The 25,750-nt window shown below is 45.7% G+C and overlaps 1 protein-coding gene across 2 annotated transcripts in view; it reads left to right on the forward strand.

The window, feature by feature from the left end:
- Slip1 (SLo interacting protein 1) overlaps positions 1-23,805 on the forward strand; it is a 189,030-nt gene extending 165,225 nt beyond the window's left edge. The window contains exons 3-10 of one of the 2 annotated variants that reach the window (XM_055068801.2): positions 665-749; positions 9,082-9,177; positions 10,383-10,445; positions 11,194-11,292; positions 11,488-11,553; positions 16,310-16,423; positions 19,824-20,192; positions 20,780-23,805. In XM_055068801.2, the coding sequence (XP_054924776.2) occupies positions 665-749; positions 9,082-9,177; positions 10,383-10,445; positions 11,194-11,292; positions 11,488-11,553; positions 16,310-16,423; positions 19,824-20,192; positions 20,780-21,535 (1,648 nt within the window). In that variant the 3' untranslated portion in view covers positions 21,536-23,805. The remainder of the gene's footprint in view (positions 1-664; positions 750-9,081; positions 9,178-10,382; positions 10,446-11,193; positions 11,293-11,487; positions 11,554-16,309; positions 16,424-19,823; positions 20,193-20,779) is intronic. The other variant, XM_072284491.1, reaches the window with a different exon arrangement.
- Positions 23,806-25,750: the final 1,945 nt, after the last annotated feature.

Below are 25,750 nucleotides of genomic sequence, written 5' to 3' on the forward strand. Positions count from 1 at the left end.
CGTGGGATAACTCTATTTTCATTCCTTTCAGTTCTGGGGAGCTGAATGTCGGAGTGAATGCCCATTCCCAGAATGACCGCGCAGTAACGTTCCACAATTTCTTTCTTTTTTCGCATTCCCGCGTGGTGCCAAAAGGAAACAGCCACGACAACGTGAAGTGGTCTTGGTCTAGGCAGCCTGGCATGGAATCACGCCACACGCGAGCTGGAGGACACGGACACGTTCACATCGTGTCCCGGGCACATAGCGCTGGCAAAGCGACAATCGCAATGCATAAATGTGGCAGAAATGCGCGAACGGGTCTGCGCACCGGCGTGCGCGCTTGGTACTTGTGTGGTGCGAAATTTTAGACACATTTGCGGAAACGAATTCATTTCATTCAACTGAGACTAAATTAGGGGCACCAACATTCTCGTTTCATTCACACGCAGCCAGTCACTATCCCATTTACATTCTATACGTGGCTTGAAAAAAGAAGAAAAGCAAGCGGCACTATTCCAGATTCTATTCGTTCCACATAGAATGTCTGTCAGGCTTTTTTGTCTACTGTGCCATCATCCTATTACATCATGACGAAGCGAATAATAGTAAAAAAAAAAGTTAAAGAAAAGAAAACTTCAAAAGGAAAGGCATATTATTTATTTGTTTTTTTCCCTTCTTTCAGGTTAAGCATACCTCCACCTCCACTGAGCCCGCCGAGCAGGAATGAAGACCAAGATGACGACGATGGATACGACATAGAATATGAGGTAGGCTGAAATTTATTTATTTATTTATTTATTTATTTATTTATTTATTTATTTATTTATTTATTTATCTGTTTATTCCACAAGCCAGGCCAGATGTATTATAGGCAGCGGGGAGCGACAAAGCAGGAAAAAATGTTTTAACAAGTTACACAAGCCTGGATACAGAGTCCATTACTATAGTTACCGGGAAATACAGTATCTGAAGTAATGCGAAACTAGAAGCGAAGAGCAGTCAATGTCACTGACTCGGAAAGGGGGATCCAGTACTGAGAGGTGCGGAGGTATGAAGAATTGGGAGCAGGTTGATATTATAGGCACTATACGTTTACCTTTTCTTTTTCTGTGGACCACCTAAACGAGGTGAAATGTACGTCGGTAGAAGAATAAGATCGCTGTGTAGAATGGTATTGTGGACGTACTTAATCTTTATTTTTTGTTGTTGTCGAGAAACACACAGAGAGAAGTATACTGTAGACGAGAGGCGAGTGAAGCAAGCTGTAACGATTGATAACCTCGTTTTCATTCTACCGGCGATTTCCCCCATCCACAAGAACAACTTTCGGTGAATCCGCGTTCTTCGTGATTTTGGACTGAGTTTATGTCACATTTTTGCGGTCACATTTAAAGCATAGGTGCTCGGCTACAGCCATGTAGAAATATATGTAACGCCTTCCTTGATCATCTATGGAAAATAAAAAAAAATCACCGACGATTACGATGCTCCCTAATGCCTAATTCGAGCGCGGCTCTATACGTGTTTTCATTCCGCGTGTGAATATTTTGTATTATAATTATGTACGTACACGGTTTATATTAGGAAGATAAGGGTGTGAGTAGTGTAGCTGGCGCTCACAATCTGTCTCGTGCTTCACATTGCGAACGGAGCGAAGTGTGGCGCGTGCGCCTCGCCAATCGCGAGAGGTGGCGCGTTGGTGACGCGTGGGCGCGATTTACATCAGCCGCCGCAGACAGACGCTGCTAATGCAGCGCTTTGTTTCCATACAGACGACGCCCGCTAGTCTGGCGCCATCTCGTAGCCATCGTCGCACACAGCCCGTCTTGCTCGGCCCTACGCTTTGCTTCTCGCGCTTTCGTTCCACCTACGACGAGAGCGACCCTTCGTCGCGGGGTAGTCGTGCCACCAGTGTCAGCGGCGACAACACCCAAGGGAGCGTCACATCGAGCCTTATTCGTAGCCTCTCGCCATCGCCCCTTGCAGGAGCACTGATCTCCGTTACACACGCTGGTACCGTGGACTGACCAGAGCGGTTGACGCCGCGAACGAGCGTAGCCCTCCCCAACTCATTCCTACCTCCCCCCCCACGGAAGTGCAGATGAGATCACCCACGCGGCGGCGGATGCCGCGGCCACCGGCCACTCAGTGCATGCGCAATCCATCTCCCACCTGCTCCTCCTCCAATTTCCGCCTCGTGTTTTCACTGTAGCCTCGTCCTCCCCTTTCCTCCTTGCGTTCCGTTAGCTCTCGCGGGGACGAAATGTTACTTTTTTTCAACACTCAACGCAGGAACGGCCGCTTAAAGAGGCCTTGAACCAACCCTCGGGCTTGGTGAAGTAACATAGTCCGCGGGTAGCATACGCTGTTGTGAACATCTCAGACAAGTTCTGCTGTCGTACGCGATCCATGGAGCTCGCAAGCGAAGCGCGAAGTCACCTTTCTCTAAAATACTCTCGTTTCAACAACTCCATGTTCCTCGCTCTTTTCTGTGTGCTCTATTCCGTCATAAGCACACTCCAATACGCGGCTGCTATTGGTCGCTGCGCTCGGCTACACCGCGGCCGCCGCGAGGTGCCGCCACGAGTCCAGTGGCTAAGCGCACTGCGGCTCTCTGAGGACAGCCGCGTTTGGCTTACGTTTAGCGCGGCATAGGCACCAAATCGGAAATTTGAACTGCGCGCCACGGTGACGTCTGCGCCGTAGCCTTCGCAGTGCAAGCCATTGGAGGAGGAAGGGGAGCAGAGCTGCGGCCGTGTTTGATTGCCGATAACTGCGCTTCTGCTGAACGCATTGAAGTACTTTTTCCGGCAAAGTGGTTCTGAAATAGCCAATAATCACTTCAAATGTCTTTCTCCACTTCAATAAAAAGTGGTTCAGGGCCTCTTTAAGAGTTGCGCTCTAAAATAAAGGATTTTATGTAATGTTCCTCTCTTTCAACGCTTCTATGCCATATTTGCCAGACATATTTCTTCTTCAGCAAATTATCATATATAAATGCCGAAAAGAACTCGAAATATGTGAGCATCCCTTTACGACATCGCGTTTCGGCAAGACACTGGAGAATTCGGCAAGACACTCAGGTGGAGAATTTAGCGGTGAAGTATGCTACCCTAAACTGGCCCGGCAGACCATGAACCTATGAACATGAAAACATGAGCATGAACATGAAAACCTATGCGGACAAAGAAATGCTCGGAAATTCCTAATGAGAATACTGTCATACACGTAACAATTCCGTTTCAAATATTGTTCCTGTACTAAAACAAAAAAATGTCATTTTTTTCTATTTCACAATTTATTAGTTCGTTCTTGGAGATCCCTACCAACCAGTCATTCTGGCTTAAGACTTGGCAAGACTGCAAACCAACTATTATGTCGTGCGGAATGGCGTTCCTCACTTGAACGCGGTGGTTTCATCCGAGTGTTTATTAAGTTTATTTCCTTGCGTGTTTGTGTGGCGTGTGATTCCCTTCAAATTTTGAGTGACCTAAGCGCAAGGCATTCATTGGCGCAACGTGTAAGTGCTGGTTTTTTGTTATCGTGCCACTTCCCGCTGCGGCATCCGACGCGCTGTCTCTCGTCGTGACGATAATTGCGGAATGCTCCCCGAGGAATCGTAGCACTACGTTCCCTAACCCTTTCCCTAACACAGGGTCTGAGTGCCCGATGGGCAGCAAAATTAGCAAGACGAAGGAAGGAAGGAAGGAAAAAGTGGAGAAGGAAAGGCAGGGAGGTTAACCAGTTACGCTTAACCGGTTTGCTACCCTACACATGGGAGAGGGATGGGGGAGATGAAAGATGGGGAAGGGGGAGAGGGAGAGAGAGAGCACATAGCACAGCACACACACATCGTCCGTTGGAGTCCATCAATCTAGCATGGTACGTGATATCACTGTCACAGCCACTTGTCCATAGTCGAATGTTTTCCAAATGTTAATGGGGGCAACGTTGCCTCGTCTGGTAACTCTCGGATATGAATACATGGTGTCGCGCGGAATAGCTAATGGTTCTGTGAAATCGCTTCGCATGCGTTCCTATACAATACGACTGTGTGCTGGCCGTACTATTTTCATCCGCTAAAGCATGTTTTGTTTGGTCAATTACATTGGTCGCATTATTCTAGTCGAATAAAAGTGAAGTTGCTTTTGAAACCATTGTGGCACTGTCATTCATTTCCATCCTATTCGCTCACCTTCCTAAAGAACGTACTGGAGCAATTGCCGTCAATAACAGCCTAATTATGTTCGCATTAGGGTATACGCCACTCCTATGGTTTAATGACGCGCTGGCGCTTCAGCTGAGGTGAGCCGCGAGCTCGCCTCAGCCTCTAAGAATAACTGATGGCGTAGTGGTCGAAATGCCGGGCGCTAAAGAAATTCAAACATTCACGCCAAGCAGCGTAAGATTGTGACGTCACCTCCAGTTGTGACATCACTTTTAATTTCTTTTTTAATTTTTTGCTTGCTGTTAGTGTTCCCCCATCAAGTACATGGTGACCGTTGCAACGAGTCGTCATTTTCTTGACGTGTGGGCTTCTATCGAAACTTCGCTACCAGTTTGCATATATACGTTGGTCTAACTGCACGCCGCGTCAGATGTGAAATGAGGCGCTGGCGTCACACGAAAGCAGTATTCATTACTTGCTTCGCACATTGTTTACTGCTTTGCGCCCAGTGCGTAGTTAAAGGACGTACGCTTTGCATGTAATCCTTGACAGGTGTACTCGTAATTCGCGAAGCTGCGACGGATTCTGAAAGTTACATGGAAGAAGGTAATCCAGAAAAGTAGCCCAAGGACGGTGTTTGCTTTAAACAACACATAGGCAAAACGCTTGAGACGTTGGCTCCGAAACGGTGGAACTGCCGTGATCGCTATGCTCGCACGATACATGACCGGACACACTACACACACGCACCCACTGCTAACGTAAACTGAAGTAACAAGGGGGTTATACGTAACACGCATCCTTGCTTAGGCAGAGGGGCGCGTACTATTAAAGCGAAACTTTCTTTTCCATAGCGTTTCTCACTATATTACCTAGAGGGAAATCTGGTGCTGCTACGCTGTGATATGCATGGCAGTGCCGGTGCATTGTGACTTTGGATTGGCATCGTTCTTGGAAAGCCAAGCCAATGCCTCCTTTACTACATGCCTGCCGCGTCGCTAGTCTTCCCATTGAAGCGGAGGTTCCCGTAGTTAAGGGTAGTCGCGGAGAGACGGCGCTCGCAGCCGACCCACTTCCTGTTGCGGAGGACGTGACGATTACTAGGCTGGCGCGCGCTCGACCAATGGCTTGACGAGAGACCGCGGGTCCTGCCTCTGGGATCGCAACAGACGCCGCTAAAATCTCTGAGGCAGGGCTACGTGATTTAGGTTTGCAGTGGCCACCGCAGCCGACCCGGGTTAAGCCGGGTGGGGAAGAGTCAAGAGGACATGGGCAGGAACCAGCTTCTCGGCTTACACGGCAGGCATCCACTAAAGGAGGCATTGGCGAAGCAAGCACCGTCCCCTCTGTCAAAATGATTAATTTTTTACTAAAACGGCACGTAAAAAGCTGTTTTAGCTTTATTATTACACAAAAACATGTTTTGTTTAACAATGACAACTTGTTATTGCATGTACAGTTATATGATACGTAAGGAGTATCAGCGGGCCGGTAAAGTTGGAGGACAGACGATAAGATTCGCGCTCGCTTTCAAACAGTTTGTCGTCTGTTCTTGCTTTTCTTCGCGTGGTTATGCATCGTAGGTGAGTGAACGTCACTGGAAGATGCAGTATGCGTGAACGGAAACATTTTATGAAGATATTACTTAAGGAACGCGTTATTTGTGTAGCCATATCTACGTTTTAGACGACGCCTCTCACAACACCAGCCAACACAAGCCTCGCAGACTCATATACTGTCATTTCCATGACGGCACGGCGCCCCTAAGGAAACTACTATAGACCGTGGCGCCAGATTTCCCTCTAGGGGTTATAGAGAGAAACTCTATGTTCTTTCCCTCTTCCTTGAACTTTCCGCTGCTGCTGCTGCGGTCTCGCATGCAGCTAACGCCGGCCACGTCGTGACGTAGTTGAAACACACGCCACTAACGCCGGCCGCGTCGGGACGTGGCCGAGACGTGGCCGCGCCACAAAAAACATCAAAGGGACGCGCTGTCGTTGTTTCAGGACATTTGTTTATGAGATGTCATTTTCAAAATTCCGAGGAATAACATTGTAAAGAATGCAAGACAAGGTATGCGCCACGTGGTAGGCCTGCGCGCGGTCGCGGTTCAGAGCGATTATTCACCAAGCGACGCCTGCGGCATTGACACCGGATTTCCTGCGACACTGGGCCCTTAACGCTATCGCGTTAGTACATGGCAGGAGTGTGGCACAAAGGAAAGACGACCCGAGAAGCTCGTGTAAACATTTACGCCGCGTCGCATGTGCACAATACCCTCTGGACGCCGTGACTAGGCGTGACCCCTCAGAAATTCAGTGCAGGAGCTTCCGCGCTTGTCTCCGTGCCCACCCGCCACCAGAACGACAGTAGAGAGTAGGTGGAGAGAATGTTAGAGAGGAAATAGATAAAGAGAGAGAGAGAGAGGAGACAGTTTTGTGAGCTACAACGCTACAACCGAGAATGGCGCCGAAGCCTGCACTTAGTGCCGAGGAGACGAAGGCTCGCATAAAGCGTGGAACTGAGCTAGAACAACAAACACAATCGGAACAGGTAAGGTAACATTTCACATCACGTCACGACTGTCGTATGCCATCATATATCACCGCCAAGTAATGTCAATGAACACAGACAGCGCACAAAGTTTCGCTTACATCGATTCTCACAGTGCGTGGGATCTGCATATTTTTGTTCTCTATTTTTTTCGTGACAAGAGCTCACAATATTATATGCGTTTGCCCAACATGCTTACCCAACAAGGAAACTTGTCCGTCTGTCATGAAAGACAAATCGCTGTAAAGAAATCAATGTAAAAAATTGGCAGTGGCTTAGCTCGGCTATGCCAGGATATACGTAGTGAAAGCTAAGGCCTTGGTTAATCTTGATTGCAAGACCAGGTTAGTCTGGTTGTCTAGCTATGTTGGGGCGTTTAGCCAGTTGTTCGGCGCGCTGTTTGTCGGTTTCCTGGGCGATTCGTTTTCTCTTCATCTTGTTCCGATGTCGATTCCAGGCCTCCTCCTGCTTATCAGAATTGTCGCTGTTCACACTGCCGCCTCAACTATGGTTACGGCGCACGCGAGCTCTCCTTTTCAATCCTCCGACATGTTATCAGGCATGCGACGCAGCTGACGAAGCGAGCGTAGGCGAGCCCAACGACGAGGAACGCGGTGTGACGTCATACCAAACGGCGGGGCCGAAAGGCGCGACGCTGCGCAGCGGCGGAGCAGCTGTGGCTCGGTTCTACTTGTGGCGCATGCGCGGTAGTGACTAGAGAGGGAGAGAGAGAAATATCCGCGGCGAGGCGCGCGTTGTGACGTCATGTGCCTCCTCAGAGCACCGCCACGGCGAAATCGCAAGTTCGTGGCCAGTAAAGCTTTCGCTTTGAAAAACAATTTCGAAAGAAGAAAATTTGGAGGACGCTTAAGCTTCGCCTTCACGAGTGGCACTCGATAGCCCTATCGCACCCCGTTCGCGCCGCCCACTCGCGCCGCCCACTGGCGCGCCACCTGTCAGGGCAGCGCCGTACATTGAGAGGAGGGATCTTCTGTGTTAGCCGCAAGATGGCTCTGCGTGTGCGCAAAGCGCAGAAGAAATGTAGCGGAAACGTACTTCGCTACTCGTTTAACTGCGACTTCTGTAATTTACATGCTCATAATTAACGATACACACCGCAGTATAACTTTCTACGGCCCGTTTCCAAGGCAACACCGTATTCACTAGAGGCGCTTTTGTCGCGCTTCGATCCATAGAACTCATAACTGAGTGGTAGGGTCTCCGTCTCACGCTCCGGAGACCCTGGTTCGATTCACATCCAGCCCATCTTGCAAGTTGTTTTTATTTATGAATTGCCTCCCGGGATTTTTCGCTCACGGCCAACGCCGCCGACACCGGCTTTTCTGCGACACTAGCTACTCAACGCTGTCGCGTTAAAACCGTTGGCGGTGGAGAGTGTCGAACTTACAAACCCCACCCAGAGGTTCTAGTGTCTTACTCACGGGGCAAAATATCAACGCTTACAGAAGGCGAATATACCTGAACCATATGAACGTGTGCTGTACTGACGTTACAAAGCAAATGCCTAAGGAGAATAGTTTTTATTGAGGCTTTCTTGGAAGATTTGGCTATGGTGAAATAAAAGCAATCTCCAGGAGCACATGTAGAGCCTACTTGAAGCGTTAGGAAAATTCGAACTTTGTGAAACTTTAATGAGAAACACACCAAATATCCGCTGCCTTTAGGTGGTCGCGGGATGCGCCTTCCGTTGGGGCGTTCCTCCACCGATCTAAATGCCACCGATCGCTGAGAAGTTATGTGCGTCGCGCGACACAGATAAGCAGTTAATGAGATGATAAGGAGAGATGAGGGGTCATAAGAGTCTTATCATGGTTGTTAATGGTTTGACGCGAAGTGATAAGGCGATAAGAACTTATAACGGTCAGAGCAATTCTGATAAAGTTGACAAGGACGGAGAAGTGTTGATAAGGGTCGGATCACGTCTGATAAGGGTGATAAGAACAGATAAGGGTTGATGAAAATTGGATTGATTGCGATACAGTTCATAACGCCTGAGAAGGGTTAAGGGTCGGATCGAATCCGATAACGTTGATAACCATTGATAAGGGTTGACAAGGGTTTAAACTTGTCGAATCTAGTTTGATTTCATTGATGACAATGGGCTGCGTGTAGATGAGCAAGTGGCACAATGCTTATGCATACTTAGACAACTTCAGTTGATCTTCTGCCGTAATGTTTACTTCCTCGCCACCTCGGGTGCTTAGTGAAACCATACGAATGAGGTTAGGGCTAAGGAAAGGTAGCGAATGAAAAGCACTGTCTATCGTACTTAACCAGTTTGACGAATAAAGCAGCACAGCTTAGACGCATGGTTGCTGGGTTCTAATGCTGCGGTTGTTCTTACTGCTTTGTTTCAGGAGGTTACGTTAATAAGGAATGGAAACGAGAAGCTCGGCCTCACCCTCTGTTACGGCGACCCTGACGAACAAGAGACGGAAATTTACGTGGGCGAGGTGAGTATGGGATCCCGGAATGTGTAGCCAAATTAAACTGATGCCATTTTTATGTATATATCGCACACCTTCAGGGGAAAAGTGTATGAATAGCGCAGTAAGCGAGGGCCACAAGTTTGCCAGCCTCGATGCCATGAATAAGAGGGCTTAGTGGCCAACTACCTGCTTCCCAGCTATCTGCCACGTGACAATTGCGATTAAGAATGTCATCTTCCTTGTAGAAAACACAGCGCGAAACGACCGAAGGACAGTAGACAGTTCCGCGAAGTTTGGTTTCGACGATGTTAACCTACCGACTCGCCCTAATAGATGATTTCCGAATCCACAATTCAAAACGTGGCATACTGTGGAATTAAAATGCGGATCCTAAAGGCTAATGTGGTGGAGGCGGATTCGGGAGCCGGAAGCCCGTCATAGACGTCGTGTTTCGTACACCACCTATTGCCGTTTTGATGAAAGTGTGTCGCACAACCGCCACCTTGGAGGTGAGTGGCGCTGGCCTAACACTCCAATGGCTAATCTTGCACACGTACCCAAGCATACAAGAAAGTGGATGTGGTGGTGGCCGCCGTGGTAGCCTAATAGGTGGTGGCCCTATGCGCGCCCCAGCAACAGCTCTCTGTGGATAACAGAAACCCAATTCGAAGGCTATGGTTTTGTTTAATGTACACGCCGGAAGCAATTCGAGAGCAGAAACGCGTCATAGGCGCCACGTTTTAGACTCGACCCATAGGCAGAACACCGCATACACAATGAGGACGATGTGGGTTTGGCTCCCACCTGCGGGCAAGTTATCTTTTCGTCTACTTTCGTTTCAGCTGGCCTATCTACATTTCAACCAAGTATAACAATTAAGTTTCTCTCTAGATTCTGTGGCTTAATTAGATAGCTTTAGTTGTCCGGTATGCCGGTAAAAGCAGGCGGACTGGGCATTTTACCCAGGGGCGGGGGAGTAAACGTGAGCGGCCTGCACCGTGCAGCCACGTGCTACTTAACAGGCAATAGCATTTACCGGTCTCTCAGTTTGCCAAGCTCTTGCGATTGATTGGTTCCTCAGAAAAAGCAACCTTTTTCCAGAAGAGTACACTGGAAGCAAGGATCAAGAGCAAGTTCCGGACCGGAGGCAATATTGATTGAGAGAAAAAGAAAAGAGTTACTTCATTCCTATGATCTCATCTGTGTATGTTACTTGTTCTTTTTTAAAGATTGATCCAAGAAGCGTTGCCGCGAAAGACGGAAGACTACAGGAAGGCGACCAAATACTCCAGGTGAGCAAGATATAGACCACTTACTCCTTTTCTATTTAGTGCTCACGAGTTGATTGGCCGTGTCTGTCACTCAAAAAATTCCACAAATTGCATTCCATCGATGGGGCCTAAATAGCAAAGCCAACGGCCAGAATAAAATAAGCTAGTTGTTTGAGAGAACCAGAAAGCCAGATATAAAGAGGGCGCTATTGAATAGTCGCTGCTTTAGTAATGTTCAAGCCCCTCTGTGAGAGATCTTCCTGGTAGCTCGCATAATTGTCGATTTGATGTAAGCGTCCAGGTGCTGTTGATCTCGGGTTTACGTGTTCTGAGTCAGCAACCCGGAAGGCAGGGGCAGGCGGGGGGGAGAGGGTTGCAGGCTGAGCCTGGTTTCGGAAGGGGGTGCCAGTGTAGCGGTCAATGTTCCCATAGCATGAAGGTTACGTTGGAGTGCCCGTTGCAGAGTTTTTACTTATGTGGAGCGTCCCTTACCAGTCACCTTTATAAAATGGTTTCCGGTGTGCGTTAATAAAGTAGTGTTTTGAGAAAGACATACTGATTTGCTATATGTCACTTTAGCGCCTTTGCTTTTTTGAAATGCACACTCACATCAAGCCCTTCGTTCACGCCCTAGCGTTAGCAGACATACTGCAAAATCATTTCACGTTGTTTGCTAAGTAACATTGGTGTTAGGCAAGAAAGAACATTAACTACGAAATATTTTGTGTGTGTGTGGAGCGACTATAACTTTTTATGCAAACCTTTACAGGTCAATGGAACGGACGTGCTAGGTCGGGATCAAGCTATAGCGTTGTTCTCAGAGCAGAGGCCGGACTTTACGCTTCTCGTAGCAAGGACACATGTTTCTGTGAGTATCACATTTCCCCCGTTGTGGCTGATAGTTATGAGCCACAAAGAAGTCGCAAGTGTCTACGGTTTTCTGTTGTTGCCAAATAAAGTCCATGCTGTCCCTGATATCGTTTTATTCTGCTTCTTTCGTTACTTCCTGTCTTAGTTACAGAGTTTTATGTTTCACACATTCTGTTGTGGTTCATTAACGCAGGAAGAGTCGTGTAGCGAAGACCACTCCAACACTTCCCTTCCTCGACGCCGTTACAGTTCTGTTCTGGTTTGTGAACTTATTTTATGCACATTTTGTTATTTTGTACTTTCTGTGCTGAATTTGTTGTGTTCTGTTTCTTCGTTCGCTTTAACTCCTGTAGTGCACCGAAAATTTTTCAATTATTTGCAAAGGCCTTCAGATCGCCCTTTTCAATTTTCTTTTTTGACTACTATTGTTCGCCACCCAAGCATCATAAGTAGCACGCCTGGGAGCACTTCTTGTGATTTCTCTTGGGGTGGGCGAATATTCAAAGTTTCGAATGCGAATCAAATATTGCACACCAACTATTCGTATGCGTATTCAGAAATCAATTGTTTGGTATCTTCGTATACCGAAACTAACCAAATATTTCGCAACAGCCGACTGCTCAAGTCGGGTTTCTGTGCTCCGTCTGCTAATCAAAGTATCGCAAATTATCAAAATTGAAACAACGACAAAAGTTTTCCGAACGATGCAGAAACAAATGAATAATGCAAGCTTTGTTTTCGGTTTCGTGGCGCGAGTCTGCATGATGACCCTTGAGTTTTACTTGTTTACTCTGTAATTTAGTGGTTCTTATAGTCTAGGTGTATAGCAGTTTCATCTTCTATGCTACAATCACTTATCCTTTTCCCGTTAGAACGGGTCACTTTACGCGTGTCTACAGCTCGGAAGTCCTTCACCACCTTTTTCCACAACTTCTGATCTGTTTTAAACAACCATGTATTTAGTGTTTTTGGAAATCTAGTCATACAGTAGCCATTCTTTAGAGAAAAGCTTGTTTGCAACGGGACTCTATTCGCGGAGTCCTTTTATTGAAGATCAGTAACCTTCTGCTTATAAATGATACTTATTGTTGTGATATTGTTGTTATTGGTCTGATAGTTGGCTTTCTCTTTCTTTTCAGTAGTCTGTACAAGTGTGGCACTCAATTATAACGAAATAAATGTTCCTCCTATAAACATTTGCTTCTGCGTTCGACTATTCGATATTCGATTCGATATTCGGTACTTACTGTTCGTATTCGATTCGTATTCCGAAAATTAGATATTCGCCCACCTCTATTTTTCTTGAACGTCACTGTATCTGGACTTACAACTTCTAGAAGGCTTGTTTTCAACACTTGTAACATGGCGATTATTAACAGTGAGTGACCAATTGTAATGTTTCGGGACACCCTGTGTAAAAGCACACATCATTATGTTAATGTTAACTTTTAGTTTTCATGCAGCATGGCACAGATACATTTTCCTGCAGATGTGTACCATTCAACCATGTCTTCAAACATTATTGCATACTTGTCTTTTCCGCCTTATTTTACCACAAATTTCCTTCAGAGTGCAACTTCGCAAATTCTTAGTTGCGCTGTTGCATGGTACAGTCCGTAATTAATAAATTCCTACATATTAAGCCAGCAATCACATTTTCTTGACTCTCTTTCGCTTTCACATAAGTTACTTTTTTTCGGGGCCTTTTTTTTTTTTATTTCGTGATTCATCATTAGTACAGAAGGAGGTCCCGGAGTTACAAGAACTGTCAGGGGGACCTCCTATTAGTAATTTAACATTGCATGAATTAATACATTTTGGCAACATAGCAGCGACAGACATTAGAAAACGCGAAGTTAATGAAAAAATAAACAAATACAAAAGGTTGCTTACAATAATTGAAGTTCAACACAAGCAAATGAAAACGATACAGCGTATGAAAAAATAAATATGTAGTATTTGACACGTTATGGAACATAGGAATGAAACATGTCAAAGAACACGGGGTTAATGTAACAGATAATTAGAAATAAATATATGCTTACAATACGCAAAGTACAAATGTTATATAGACTATGCGATAAAAAATTTGAAATGCCTAAGAAAGGAGAAAAAAGAAGACAAAGGAACATATAGAATAACCAATAAATAAAGGCTGTCGATACAATAGGTAAGTACAGAACCATTGAAAACTGGGAAATAGATTTGTACACAATATATACTTATAGTAATGAATCAGTAGCCAGTAGTGTCGTTAGTAAATATTTCTTCGTCTCTCTCCTGAATGTTAATGTTGTGCGGCAGGCTTTAATATGGGGTGGTAGGTTGTTCCAGTATTTGATGGCCGTAAAAAGGGAAGTAAACATTCCATAATTAGTGTTTATTCGAGGAAGTAAAAAATTGTTGTTAGAGGAAAATCTCGTATTGTTAGTGTTGGTGAGAGCAGAGTTATTAAATGCATCTAAAATTATTTCATGATTTAGTGTGCGGTATATTAGTAAAACCAATTTGAGCTGGAGCATGTAACGTAATGGTAGTATTTTTAGGGAACTGAAAATTGGTACAGCATGTGACATGTAACTAGAGAAATTAATGATCCTCAAGGCTTGATTTTGTAAATGTTGTAGATGTATTATGTGCGAGCAATATGTGTTTCCCCAAACTGAGATGCAGTATTGTAAGTGACAGTGAATAAATGCGTGATAAAGTGAAGTTCTGACGTTTTGTGGAAAATACGAGCGCGTTAGGATTAGTACTCTTATTCCAAAGGCAATTTTTTTTGAAACCATGTCAGCATGCAAGTTAAATTTAAGTTGGGGGTCAAGTTTGACGCCAAGGAAGACAACTTCATGTGCAGGTGAGAGAACATGAGTTTGTAAGACGAGCGGTGGCGCGGGAGCGATGACGCGTTTATGTGTATGAAAAAGCATAAACTGAGTTTTCGAAGGGTTGATCTGAAGTTTGTTACTTGTGCACCACGCAGATAAGTTGCTTAGGTCAGAATTTAGTCGTTTTATTACAGTATTTATGCATTTGCTATTAGTAAATATAGTCGTGTCGTCAGCATATAGAATAGATGAAGTACTGGTTAAACAGTGAGGAAGATCATTAATGTACACTAGGAAGAGTAAAGGGCCTAAAAGTGAGCCTTGTGGGACACCCTTAGTGACTGGTTTAGTACGTGAAAGTGAACCTCCGAAATTTACAACTTGAGTTCTGTTAGTCAAATAACTGCGGATGAGCGTAAGAGCTGGGCCACGAATGCCCAGAGCTTCTAACTTGTAAGAAAGGATGTTATGACAGATGGTGTCAAATGCTTTACTGAAGTCAATGAAAACTGAACCAACAATATGGGAGTTGTCAAGGGCATGTTTTATTTTGTCAGTGAATGATGTTATAGCTGTTTCAGTCGAATAACCTTTACGAAACCCGTGTTGTTCAGGCGAGAGAAGATTAAATTTGTGAAAGTAGTTTGTTAAGCGGGTTACAAGTAGTTTCTCAATGACTTTGCTAAAAAAAGATAGCATGCAGATAGGACGGTAGTTTGAAATTAATTCTTTGTTACCTTTTTTTAATATAGGAGTTATTTTACCGTGTTTTAATTCATCGGGGAAAACGCCTGTTATGAACATGCAGTTAACAATGTGCGCGAGTACATCGGCGATATGAGATGATACTAATTTGATTTTAGAAGGTTGTAAATTATCAAGGCCAGGACCTGTAGTTCGTAAACTAGCGATTGAATCGGATACTTCTTTGGGTGATGTAGGGAACAAGTAAAATGAATAAGGGGTTTGCCTGAGCACTGGCTGTGGTATACTGTCTAGTGAATGATCATGTGTAGGACAGAAAAAAGTATTGAATTCATTTGCGATATCAGTGGCTTCCGTTACTACCCTTGTTCCTGTATTAAGTTGGTTCAGTGCGTGGTTTGGTGAAGACAGATGAAGAAAGGACCTAATGGTATCCCAGGTTTTGCGGGTGTTATTTGTGTGTTTAACAATCGTTTTCTCAAAGTAGGAACGCTTGGCTTCTTTCAAGAGTCTGGTAAGTGTGTTAGAATAAGTTATGTACCGCGACTTTAAAGTTACATTAAAAGGTTGGCGTTTTAATTTTTTATGGAGGTTATCACGTTTTTTAATACTTTTTAAGAGGGATCCTGTTATCCATGGGTTTCTAGGGGCGGAGAACCAGTGAGTATTTTGTGTTAGGCTAGTACATTGCGAGTACACGCTTTTAACTGTGTTGTTAAATTGTTCGAATGCCAGGATTGGGTCTGTTATAGAAAGAATCGGGTTCCAGTCGATTTCAGCAATTTGACTAATGAACTTAGTGGTGTGAAAGTTTGCCGTTTTTATGTTTCGTTGGTACGGTGTGTTAATAGACTTTAATAGAACGAATATGGGATAGTGGTCTGTTATGGGAACAGTGACTACGCCAGCACAGTGCTCTAGGTGTAAGTTTGATAATACATGATCTATTAAAGAGTGAGATCCGGACGGAGGGCATCTTGTGGGTACGGTTATTAATGAATCTAGGCCATATCCCGCATAGCAGTTGGTATAATTAGAACAGTGACTATCATTGGGGTTAGTCATATCTATGTTTATGTCACCGAGGATGACAACATTCTTGTTTTCGTTTGTAATGATGTTCAAGATAGCATCTAGTTGAGAACAAAAGTTTGCAGAGCAAGATGATGGGGAACGGTATACTGATCCAATTATTGTGTTTCTACTGTTAGCTGAAAGAAAAGTTTTATCGAAATAACTAGTACCAGCCGGTAAGCATAGCTTTCTTTTTATTGTGCCAAATGAAATTACCTGGAAGGTAGCGACCTCAGCCTAAGGAGTCATTATGCAATACACAGCTACAATAGAGATTGCTCTGGTCAGTGTATATAACGAGTCACCGAAGGCATAGAGGAAATAAAAATGTCCAGACTCTTCAATTTTTTTTATATAATTTAGAATCAGCTCAAATACAACACTTTTTGTACACCTTTAAAACTACAGGAAGAAGATGAGGATGAAGAGGGAAACGACAAGGATGTAACTGCCACACCAAACAAGGCTGATGCTCTACAGCAGACCAGCTTCCAAGAAGAGCTGTCGGAAACCGAAACACAGGTACGCGGCAACCTGGATGGAAATTTTTAATATAGACGGCAGAGCCTAATCACACAATGGCATCGCTCATCGCATCTTCACATTGCTTCTCAATATTGTATTTCTGGGCCAGTGTACCACGAAATATGCACTGTTGTTCAATGGTACAGACATATTTGTTACCAAAGTTAGGACATTTAAATTTTCTACAGCAATTGGAGCGGTCTGTCGGGTAACTTAAAGGTGAAAAACCTTTCTCGACTAGCAGTGATGGGAAATGGTGAACGGGATCAACATCTACCGGTATTGTGTCTTGAGATGTTTTAGGGAAATGAAAAGGTCATGACTTGTAGTTACAGAATCGAGCGTGCTCTTCGCGGCCTCAGAAGGAGTAATGATTTTAAATCGACACATAAAGTCACTAGAAACGGTATGTAGTGCCACCTTGCGGTGAAACCACGGTACAAGAGCTGTAAATGTACCACGCTAGCGCAGATTACTGCACGTAAATTAGTCTAGTGTTAAGCGCATCATACGTATCCTTTAAAGTTGCAGCCTCCAGTTTAAGTATGCATTTGCGCTCTACTTTATGCGCATTACGATATCAAAAAAAAAGCTCATGATAACAAGTGGCGCTCCCTTCGGGCCGACGAGTGTAAGCGCCGAACTGCGGCAAGCCTTAGCATCCCTCAATGCATGGCGGCGCATGTGAGGCAGTTTGTAAGTCTGGGAATTTGCGAGTGAGCAAGTCGAGTTCCGGGGCCTCCATGTTAGACACAAGATGACATCGCATCTGCGTCGGCTTGGTAGACAAAATAGTCCTTTCTTAGAGACAGGGCCACGCTTGCCTGCTTCCCACCAGTGCAGCCGTAGAATCACCACCACATTAACCTATCACTGTTTCCATCATGTTTTCAGTGTACGACCTCATAACACGATCGCGAAAGCAGATAAACAAATTCTGATGAAAAATCTCCCACGACGTTTTCGCTTTACCACTATAGCATTGGCAACCCCTGGCCGGTAAGCTTATCGTTGCAATAAAGAAAACGAAGGAGACAAACGGGTACCATAAAGAAGTTGCAGTTTTGGGCAGCCGGAGCACTGATTGTGATAACAAATTATTAGACAGCCATACGCAGTAAGGTTAGTAGTTTTATCAGCTGTTAGTATTCGCTTACTAACTAAATTAACAAGCACGGTGTCACGCACCCACAAGCAAACATGGCCACATCTCTCTTGATAACCGCGGACATGCTGTCAGAACGCTGGCGCGATGAAGAGCGGCAGCAGCGGCGAGCGAATTACCCCTTCGTGCTGCCTCTTGCTCAATCGCGAACTAGGCTCGCGATAACACAGCGCACACGAAGCCGTCAGCTATCTGGGCTCGGCTAGCCTTCGAACCCACCGTAGATTACCCCAAGATAACATGCGCGCAGCCGCGGCCGTAACAGAAACGGAGACGCGTGAAGCCCTACACCCGTCCACGCCACTTCCAGCGCGCGTACTCTCGCCTCCTTCTTCCCTAGCACATTCAGGAAGATACCGCCGCATAAAACCACCATCCATCTATGCTTATCTTCGTGTGCTATTCCCTAGCACCTATAGGATACGGCGCGAGACCGCAATCTTATCGAATTTGGACTTTGGACGACGTCCTTGTGCGACAGCGGCGGTAATTTGCCTGGAGTGTCCATATAAATTCTATCGCAATAAAATTAGTTGTCATTCTCTTTAAGACGTCTACGTGCTTACTACTGTGGATGTGGATGTGTGTGCTTAAGCCCTGAGCGTACGGCAGTTCATTATGAACGATTCGACCTGTAAATTCAACGCTTCCTCAAACTTGGGGTACCACCGACTAGCTTTGCTACAAGGCACACACAAAGAAATGTATAAAGAAAAACAAGAACAAATAAAAATTCAGTCAGCTAGAGTGAAGGTTCTCCATCGGGACACAGACTAGCCAAATATGGAACACCCAGTTCCTCCCGCGAAAAGGAGTCGCTAAGACTTTATTTGTTCACCAGTTTCTCTCGTAGGACAGAGTCGTCAATACTATATTTGTTTCCTGTCTACACCAAGGAAACAAATTTGCAAGTACTCTTAATTACTGTAAAAATCATGGGGACGCTCTGGGCACATTTCTAAACAAAAGGCACCAAAAAAAGAACTGCAAAACGAAAACAAACATTGCAGTTGACCCAAGCACCAGACACACACACTTCCTCCCGCATTGAAACAAAAGTAAATGAACATATATATTGCGCTTGGTCTTAAAGCACTGTACCAAAGTTGTCTATGGCTCTGAGGAACCAATTCCTGAGACTCGCAGACGGCACGCCGACCACTAAAGTTGGTGTTTGGGTGGATCGAAATAATTTCTGTCTGTGAAATCGTCACAGCAGGGGTAGTACCTCTCCGGCACCCACGCTCTTTGGAAGCATTCTAGCCGCGCAGCATATCTACAATAAGACATTTCACACGTGTGCCAGAGTCTGAGTCACTCTCAGCGTAAACAGAACGAAGCCGTGGACGCCTTCGTTGGGAACCATCACGAATTCGCCGAACTCCGTTGGAACAACTACGGTGGCCGTTTTTTTTTTCTTTTTTTCATCTGTGAAGAACCCAATTTCATAAATAACAAAAAAAAATAAACATTCATACAATGTTGGTAGCGCGTCCTCTAGTTCAGGGCAGTAGATAATCGCTGCAAGCGTTCCCTGCATACCGTGAGGTACAGCTATGAATCCGCGGGACCATCGCCTTGTTTGCCAACGAACTTCATATTTTAATCGCGCACGTCAGCGTACGTGACAAACAATAATTGATACAACGCTACGCATGAATAGAATCAATGCAAGGGTTGTCGAACAGTACGTACTGTACGTTAAACTAAGCTTTCACCGTGCAGAGGCAGAAATACTACTTCAATTCGTTTATCGTTTCCGCGACTACTGTGAAAATGCTTGAATGACCAAAATCAAACGCCTGCAGAACATAACATCACGTGCTTGTCGTCTTTGGGGAACCGAAAGAACACAGTGCAGTCTAAATGTGTGAGTCGTTCAGGATGGGTATGTGCCACATGGCATGTTCGGCTTTTCAATGAACGCTTTCAACGCCAAAATTAATATGTGCCACTGGGTATGCGCATCAGGGGCGCATTGGTTATATGATACTGGAAATGTGCCGCTCTTCAACGAACCACCAGCTGGGGCACTGAGCATCACGCCAACAACAAACACCGCGCGTTGCACACGGTAAAAGTTAGTAACACGTCGCAAAGGCATTAACCGTTCGTTCAGAGCAAGAAAAACAAAAAAATTCGCCAAGACGGCATTGGTGGACCACTTAATCCCGAAAAAAATTTGGTGCCAATACTCCGTTCGTTGTTAAAGACCCCCTCGCTTCCACTCAGGTCGGTACCCCGCTGCCCGACAATGACCTCGAGATGAGCGTTCTGGCCAACGAGTTCCAGAGGGTCATCCTGGACAAGAAGGCCGTCTCGGTCGAGCAGTGGCTGCACCAGGGTTCCTCGGCGCTACCCACGTCGCCCCAGAAGTGGGACGCGGCCGACAGTGGGTCGAGTGCGTACCACACGGGCGGATCCTCGTCCGCTTCTCCGCCCACACTCGAGCTCGGCGGAAGGTCCGGCTCTCTGCTGTCACTAGCGGGGGCCCCGGTGTCGACGCCCACGCATACCTTCGTGCCTGCCATTACGAGGACTGGCACTGCTGCGGGGTCCTCGGGACATGGGACGGGACCCACGGAGGACAAGTCGACGCAGGTACAGTGTGGACGTAAACGCTGACACACGATTGCTTCTGTGTTGTTCACTACATAAATCGGGAAAGCTTTTATGTTGATAATGTGCAGTATAACACACCAGCAGCGCACAAGGCTTTGTTTAACACCATAATGCTGTAAGCGAGATGGAGTGACAGAAGCTAATGCCATTCCAATCTCTTCGTCTTGATCGTCGTAGGTGCCGTCTCAAGGCGTTTCATAGCCCATAAATGGACAATAGATACGTGTCCTCAACCTCTCCATGCAGGTATTCGGCGTAACACAAAGAAATAATTTAGGCAACGTAAACAAACCATTACATAAAAAATACGAGCCGGGCGAGTTGGTGTGATCCTGAGAAATAAGCGCAGTTGAGAGTCAGCGCTATGTATGCTCGTTTCTGCCTTGCCGTTTGTCGCGCTGTCACGCTGTAGTTAATAATGAGACCCCAACAACTCTTGGCTTGTTGATAATCAAAACTTCGTTAATCAAAACTTCGGCAAAAGCGAAACCAACCGTGTTGCCACCAGAAGTGTTTCTCTGTGTAAAACGAAAAAAAAGCTTTGACTTTGTCTTCTCGTACTGCAGATGCGGGACTCCGATATGCAGAGCTTGACCAGCTGCGAGTCCTGTCGGTGTCACCTGGACTTCGCCACGTCGCCGCGGCGTCTGCCCAAGACGGTCAGCGAGCCGGCGTGCGTCAGGCGCGGCTCGTCGGTGCCGGACTACGCCTCGCTCTACCCCACGATGTACACGAACCCGCAGAACCTGCAGCACACCATGTGGCTGCAACAGCACCTCTTCCGCGAAGCCCTGGCGAAACGCAACGGTCGCGTGCACGCGACCAAGTCGTCTTCCGTCGCCACGACGACGACGACGATTTCGACGAAGGCGGAGCAATTCGTCTCCGCCGCCGGCGAACCTGGCGGTGAGGAAACAGACCTCAAGTCTCAGTGGAAGGTGAAGAGGAGGGCGGACGGGACGCGGTACATCACCCGGCGGCCGGCCAGGACGAAGCTGCTGAAGGAACGCGAACAGAAGATCCTCGAGGAGCGAAGCGGGCTGACCACTGACGATGACAACCACTCGGAGCTGAAGACCGGCAAGTACTGGACCAAGGAGGAAAGGAAGAGGCACCTCGAGAAGGCTCGCGACCGCAAGAAGAAGGAGATGATGCTCAAGCTCAAGATGGCCATCCTCAAGGAGGCCCATGAGGGATCGGGCACCAAGAAATCCGCAACCAGCGCAGCGTCTCGGAGGAAGCGCGAGGTGTCGCCTTCACCGGAGGCCCTGGTTGTCGTCGGGGACAAGGCCTTCGGTCTTCTAGCCGTCACGACTGTGTAGAGAGGGCCACGCGACGTTCGCTAGAGGGAAGGTGATCACTCGACGAAGACTTTTTGAGGACAGCCGTTTCGGCCTCCTGACAATGATGACGGTGCAGGTTTGGGCACGTGGTGGTCGCATCTATGGAACTGTCTGCGAACAAGAATTTGGCCTTCTAGCCGCCACAACGGTTCATAGGCACGTGATGTTCACCTGGTATTACTATTGTATAACTGATTTCGGGACTTGTAGACGTCACGAAGGTATAGGTGTGAGACGCATTGTTCACTCTGGGGAAATGTGGTCAACAGACGGATTTCAACTCGCTAGCAGCTTTCGGGCCGTTCGAATGACAGAAATCTGTGACCAGACGATGAACGTTTGTTTTGATCCCTAGACGGAGTTCTGTACAAGAGGCCAGCATTTTAGTATTGCGTCATTGCTCCGCAGTGTCATACAGCGTGTGACTAATCTTCTGCTCGTACAACTTCTGCACGGCTGCTGTGATGTGTATGCGTGCTAATTGTAAAGGCACAATATCGTATTTCGAAGGCATGTTTCTTCTGAAGCTCATATTGTGCGCTTGGTCAGTCAGCAACACAGACTTCTGAAGAAGCCTCTAACCTTAGTGTCTAAAGCATGAGACGCATCTTTTGTTACACCTTCAATGCAACATCTCTACCTAATCACGACTGCATTTATTTAGCGTTGTAGTTCACACCCTCATCTTGAGACACATTACCTTGATATAGACATGTTATCTTTAATCCAGACTAGAAAAAAATTGTCAGTGGAACATGGAAACTTCAAGTGATTATAATCAGCTGAACAACGAAACGCCTCTGTCTGGAGTCGGCGTTTAGACCGAGGTATTTGCCCTTACACAGAAAGCTACCCTCTTCACAACATTCGGTCCACTCCAAATGTTTCTTTGTTCGCCCACGTTTTGCTTTTTCCTGTTAGACGCAGAGAATTTCAAACCACAACACAACTGATAACTGTGCTTCCACCAAGCTACTGAAACACAAAGTTTGAGAGATGTCGCCAGCGTCTCCGGGTATATGAGTACTCTTGTCTGAGCGTTACGGTTTATGAGACGCAGACGGCGTTTGGGTGCATCTGGGCTGTCCAAGTCGGACAGAAAAAGCCGCGAAGTTGCTTCATACACGAGTCATAACTGTATCGCTTTTATCTACTTCGCAAGCGCGTCCGGTGCGGCTTCGTTTTTTGCGGCGACAACAACGAAAACTACCGAAATCCACGTTCTTCCCGCATGTGTAAAAACGTCGTGCACTTCCCGCGAAGCGTACGAGCGTGGTTTAGTGTCATACGCTTCCTGCATGCACCCTAGTCCCCTGTTTTCGAATGCGCACTACGTTATTTATGAACAATATTGTCACTGTACATTTGCTGTTCGCTTTCAAGAAGCATTTAGAGTTATATCTCCTCGCCACAAAGGTAGACTTCAGTGTCGACACTTTGGCTGTGAACGACTTACTTCTGGTGTGAATTGGTTCCGATCCTTGTTATGAGCAACGAAATGTCTCGAACCGTGGTAACACACTTCGAATAAGTATCATTTCTTTGAGAATACGATAAGTCACGGTCAGATTAACATCCTGGCCAGAACAACAAAGAATGAAACTTTGGAAAGGCCCGAAGAAAATAAAGATGCAAACAATCATGTGAAATATATATTTAGGACTAGGCCGTTCCCTTTTCTCCCGTAATTTAGATGCAATGATTCATGACCCTTGAGGGCGAGCTTGATTTACCTCATAAGAAGAACGCTGCTTGCGCCACATGGAGAGTACACTCGTCAAATACAAGTGCGTGGCTACGTGACGTAAGCGTTTCATATCAAAACGGACAAGATGGCGGCTCCTAGTGGCTTTTACTTCGGAGGCATACGGAGAGTACACGGGCGAAATGTTGTTCATCGTGTAGTCACAGGTAAAAAAGAACCAATTTCGACGATGCAAGAGGTATTGAACCAACTACTTGCGTGCGAGAAGACTAAGTTGTGGCACGCCCTGCGTGTTGTTTTTCTCTCCCCCCCCTGATGTAGAGTTGTCGTGTACAGATCAGATGTATATATGAGTACTATGTCTTGGAAGTGTTCGGCGCACCGTATTTAAGACTTTTCACGAAGATTTGTACAAATCTACTTGTGCGGAGGGTGGCGTGTCGTGAAGCGTGATTTTTTTTTTCTCTCCTAGAAGGGTTGTCATTGAGGGAAAGAGAAATATGAATGGAGAAACGAAATAAAGCTAATAAAGAGAATTCCTTGACTCTTCGCCTCCTGTCGTGTTGTCCATGCCGGCGACGAGTTACGCGAAAGGCACAATATGCCAAATTGTCGGAAACCTTCGGTCTGGCTAGTGCGCGGTATGCAACTATCCTACCTGCCTGAGTCTGACGAACAACTTTTTTTTGCGATGCCATGTATTACTCTGTACGTACGTCCCCTAAAGGACATTCAAAGGCAGCACATGCAAGAATCAATCACACGGCTGTAATTATTGTAGTTTATATCAGCGTAACCCTCGGAGTGTTTACTCAAATACAGATCTTCCAAAGAGCAAGGATCTGTTATGTAAAGTTTACAAGAGAGGGACGTTTGGCATTCTGGCAACGTAACACAGTGCGAAAAAGAGTGTGTTTAGTTCTGCTATGCCCGACGTATCTTTTACACTACGCAGAGCCTGCTGACTCAAAAATTCTGACTCATGCGTGGGAATTTAACGTTTCAACTGTGTAGTATTTTTTATACGCTGTACAAAATTTCAGAATTTTAGGTTTCGGATCGTTCAACAAATGAATAAACGATTATTATTATACTAACATTTCTAAGTCTAAGAAATAAAATTTCATTGTATTTTTACGAACCTAGTGTTCATAGCCAGGAAACAAAATGCAGACGTTCTCCTTGAATCAAAAGTGTGCTTGAATATTACGGGTCCAATACTGTCAACCAGTCTTTCGGCAGCTGTGGCAAGGGTTGGTACTGAATAGTGTGCACAATATTAATGACAATAACAAAAATAAAGAAAAAACATTATTATTGCGACGGAAAAGAGTGAGAGAGAGAACAAACGTTTAATAATCCGAAACAGTGAGAAAGAGTTCTTTCTTCCCCCAAGGCGAGTGGCCTTCACAGTGCAGGTGAAACTGAGATGTAAATATAATATCTGACGCAATGCATATTCTTGCGAAAACAAATAATACAAATAAGCCAGAGAGGAAGAAAGCTCGAGACAACATACGAGTCTTGGGGTTGCATCAAATGCAGAAAATGAAGCAAGGCTCAAAGATTGCATAAATCAAACAAGGTGCCGGCAAAGAAAATATTATCCTCATGAAGTATAACGCAAATAGTCGATTAAAAGCTTCAAACTTTTATTACCTTAATGTCTTGTGGCGAATCCTCCAAATGAACGAAAGAAAATAGACCAGGACGCAGAGAGTTAAACACAAAATTCATTAAAATGTTAACCAGATAAAGGTTAGGTAATTTTTTTACTATAAACAACAGGTTACGCCTCAGGGAGGGTTATTCTGTAGCTCCGCACCTTTTCGTTACCGATCCTCACCTTGGAGACAAACAGTAATACCGCAAGAAGAACTAACGTCAATTAAAAGAATGTTTACGTCTGCAAAACAATGAATAACTACGAAACAAACCAGTTCGCAACCAAGTGCACATACCAGCACAAACAGAGAGACTCGACACAAACATGTTTCGACAGACAAGCGCCAATAAGAGCGTAACGTTAAAGTGCTGACGGATGCTTCAAGTGCAGGCTTCTGGAAATTATAAAGAATAAAATGAAAGCAAGACGAACCGCGCCATTGCGCTGGAAAATGAATGTGTGAGTCCCATGGAAACCGTTTTATTATTATTGGATTAGCGTTTGCTGTGCTCAAGTTCGCCGGAGTGCAAGACAACGAAACTGCCTTTTGCGAAGGGGCCGATAGCAGACGGCTGGCATACACTAAGGCTCGGTGCCCCTGAAAGAGTGAGTTCTGCGTCAGTCGTGGAAGTGCAGCTTAATAATGACCGGCCTGGCGTCTTGCATATTTTTCATGGCTTATGTGGTTTGACTTCAGAGTATTTTTTATTTTTGTTGGTACTGCTGGATTTTTTGTTGGCATTGTTGGATTTAGCGGTTATTTTTATACACGCGTGGGAGGGAGGAAGAACTATACGGAAGAAAATGGGCTGGTAATTATGAC

Source organism: Dermacentor andersoni, chromosome 9 (genome assembly GCF_023375885.2).
Source record: "Dermacentor andersoni chromosome 9, qqDerAnde1_hic_scaffold, whole genome shotgun sequence".
Taxonomy (NCBI): Eukaryota; Metazoa; Arthropoda; class Arachnida; order Ixodida; family Ixodidae; genus Dermacentor; species Dermacentor andersoni.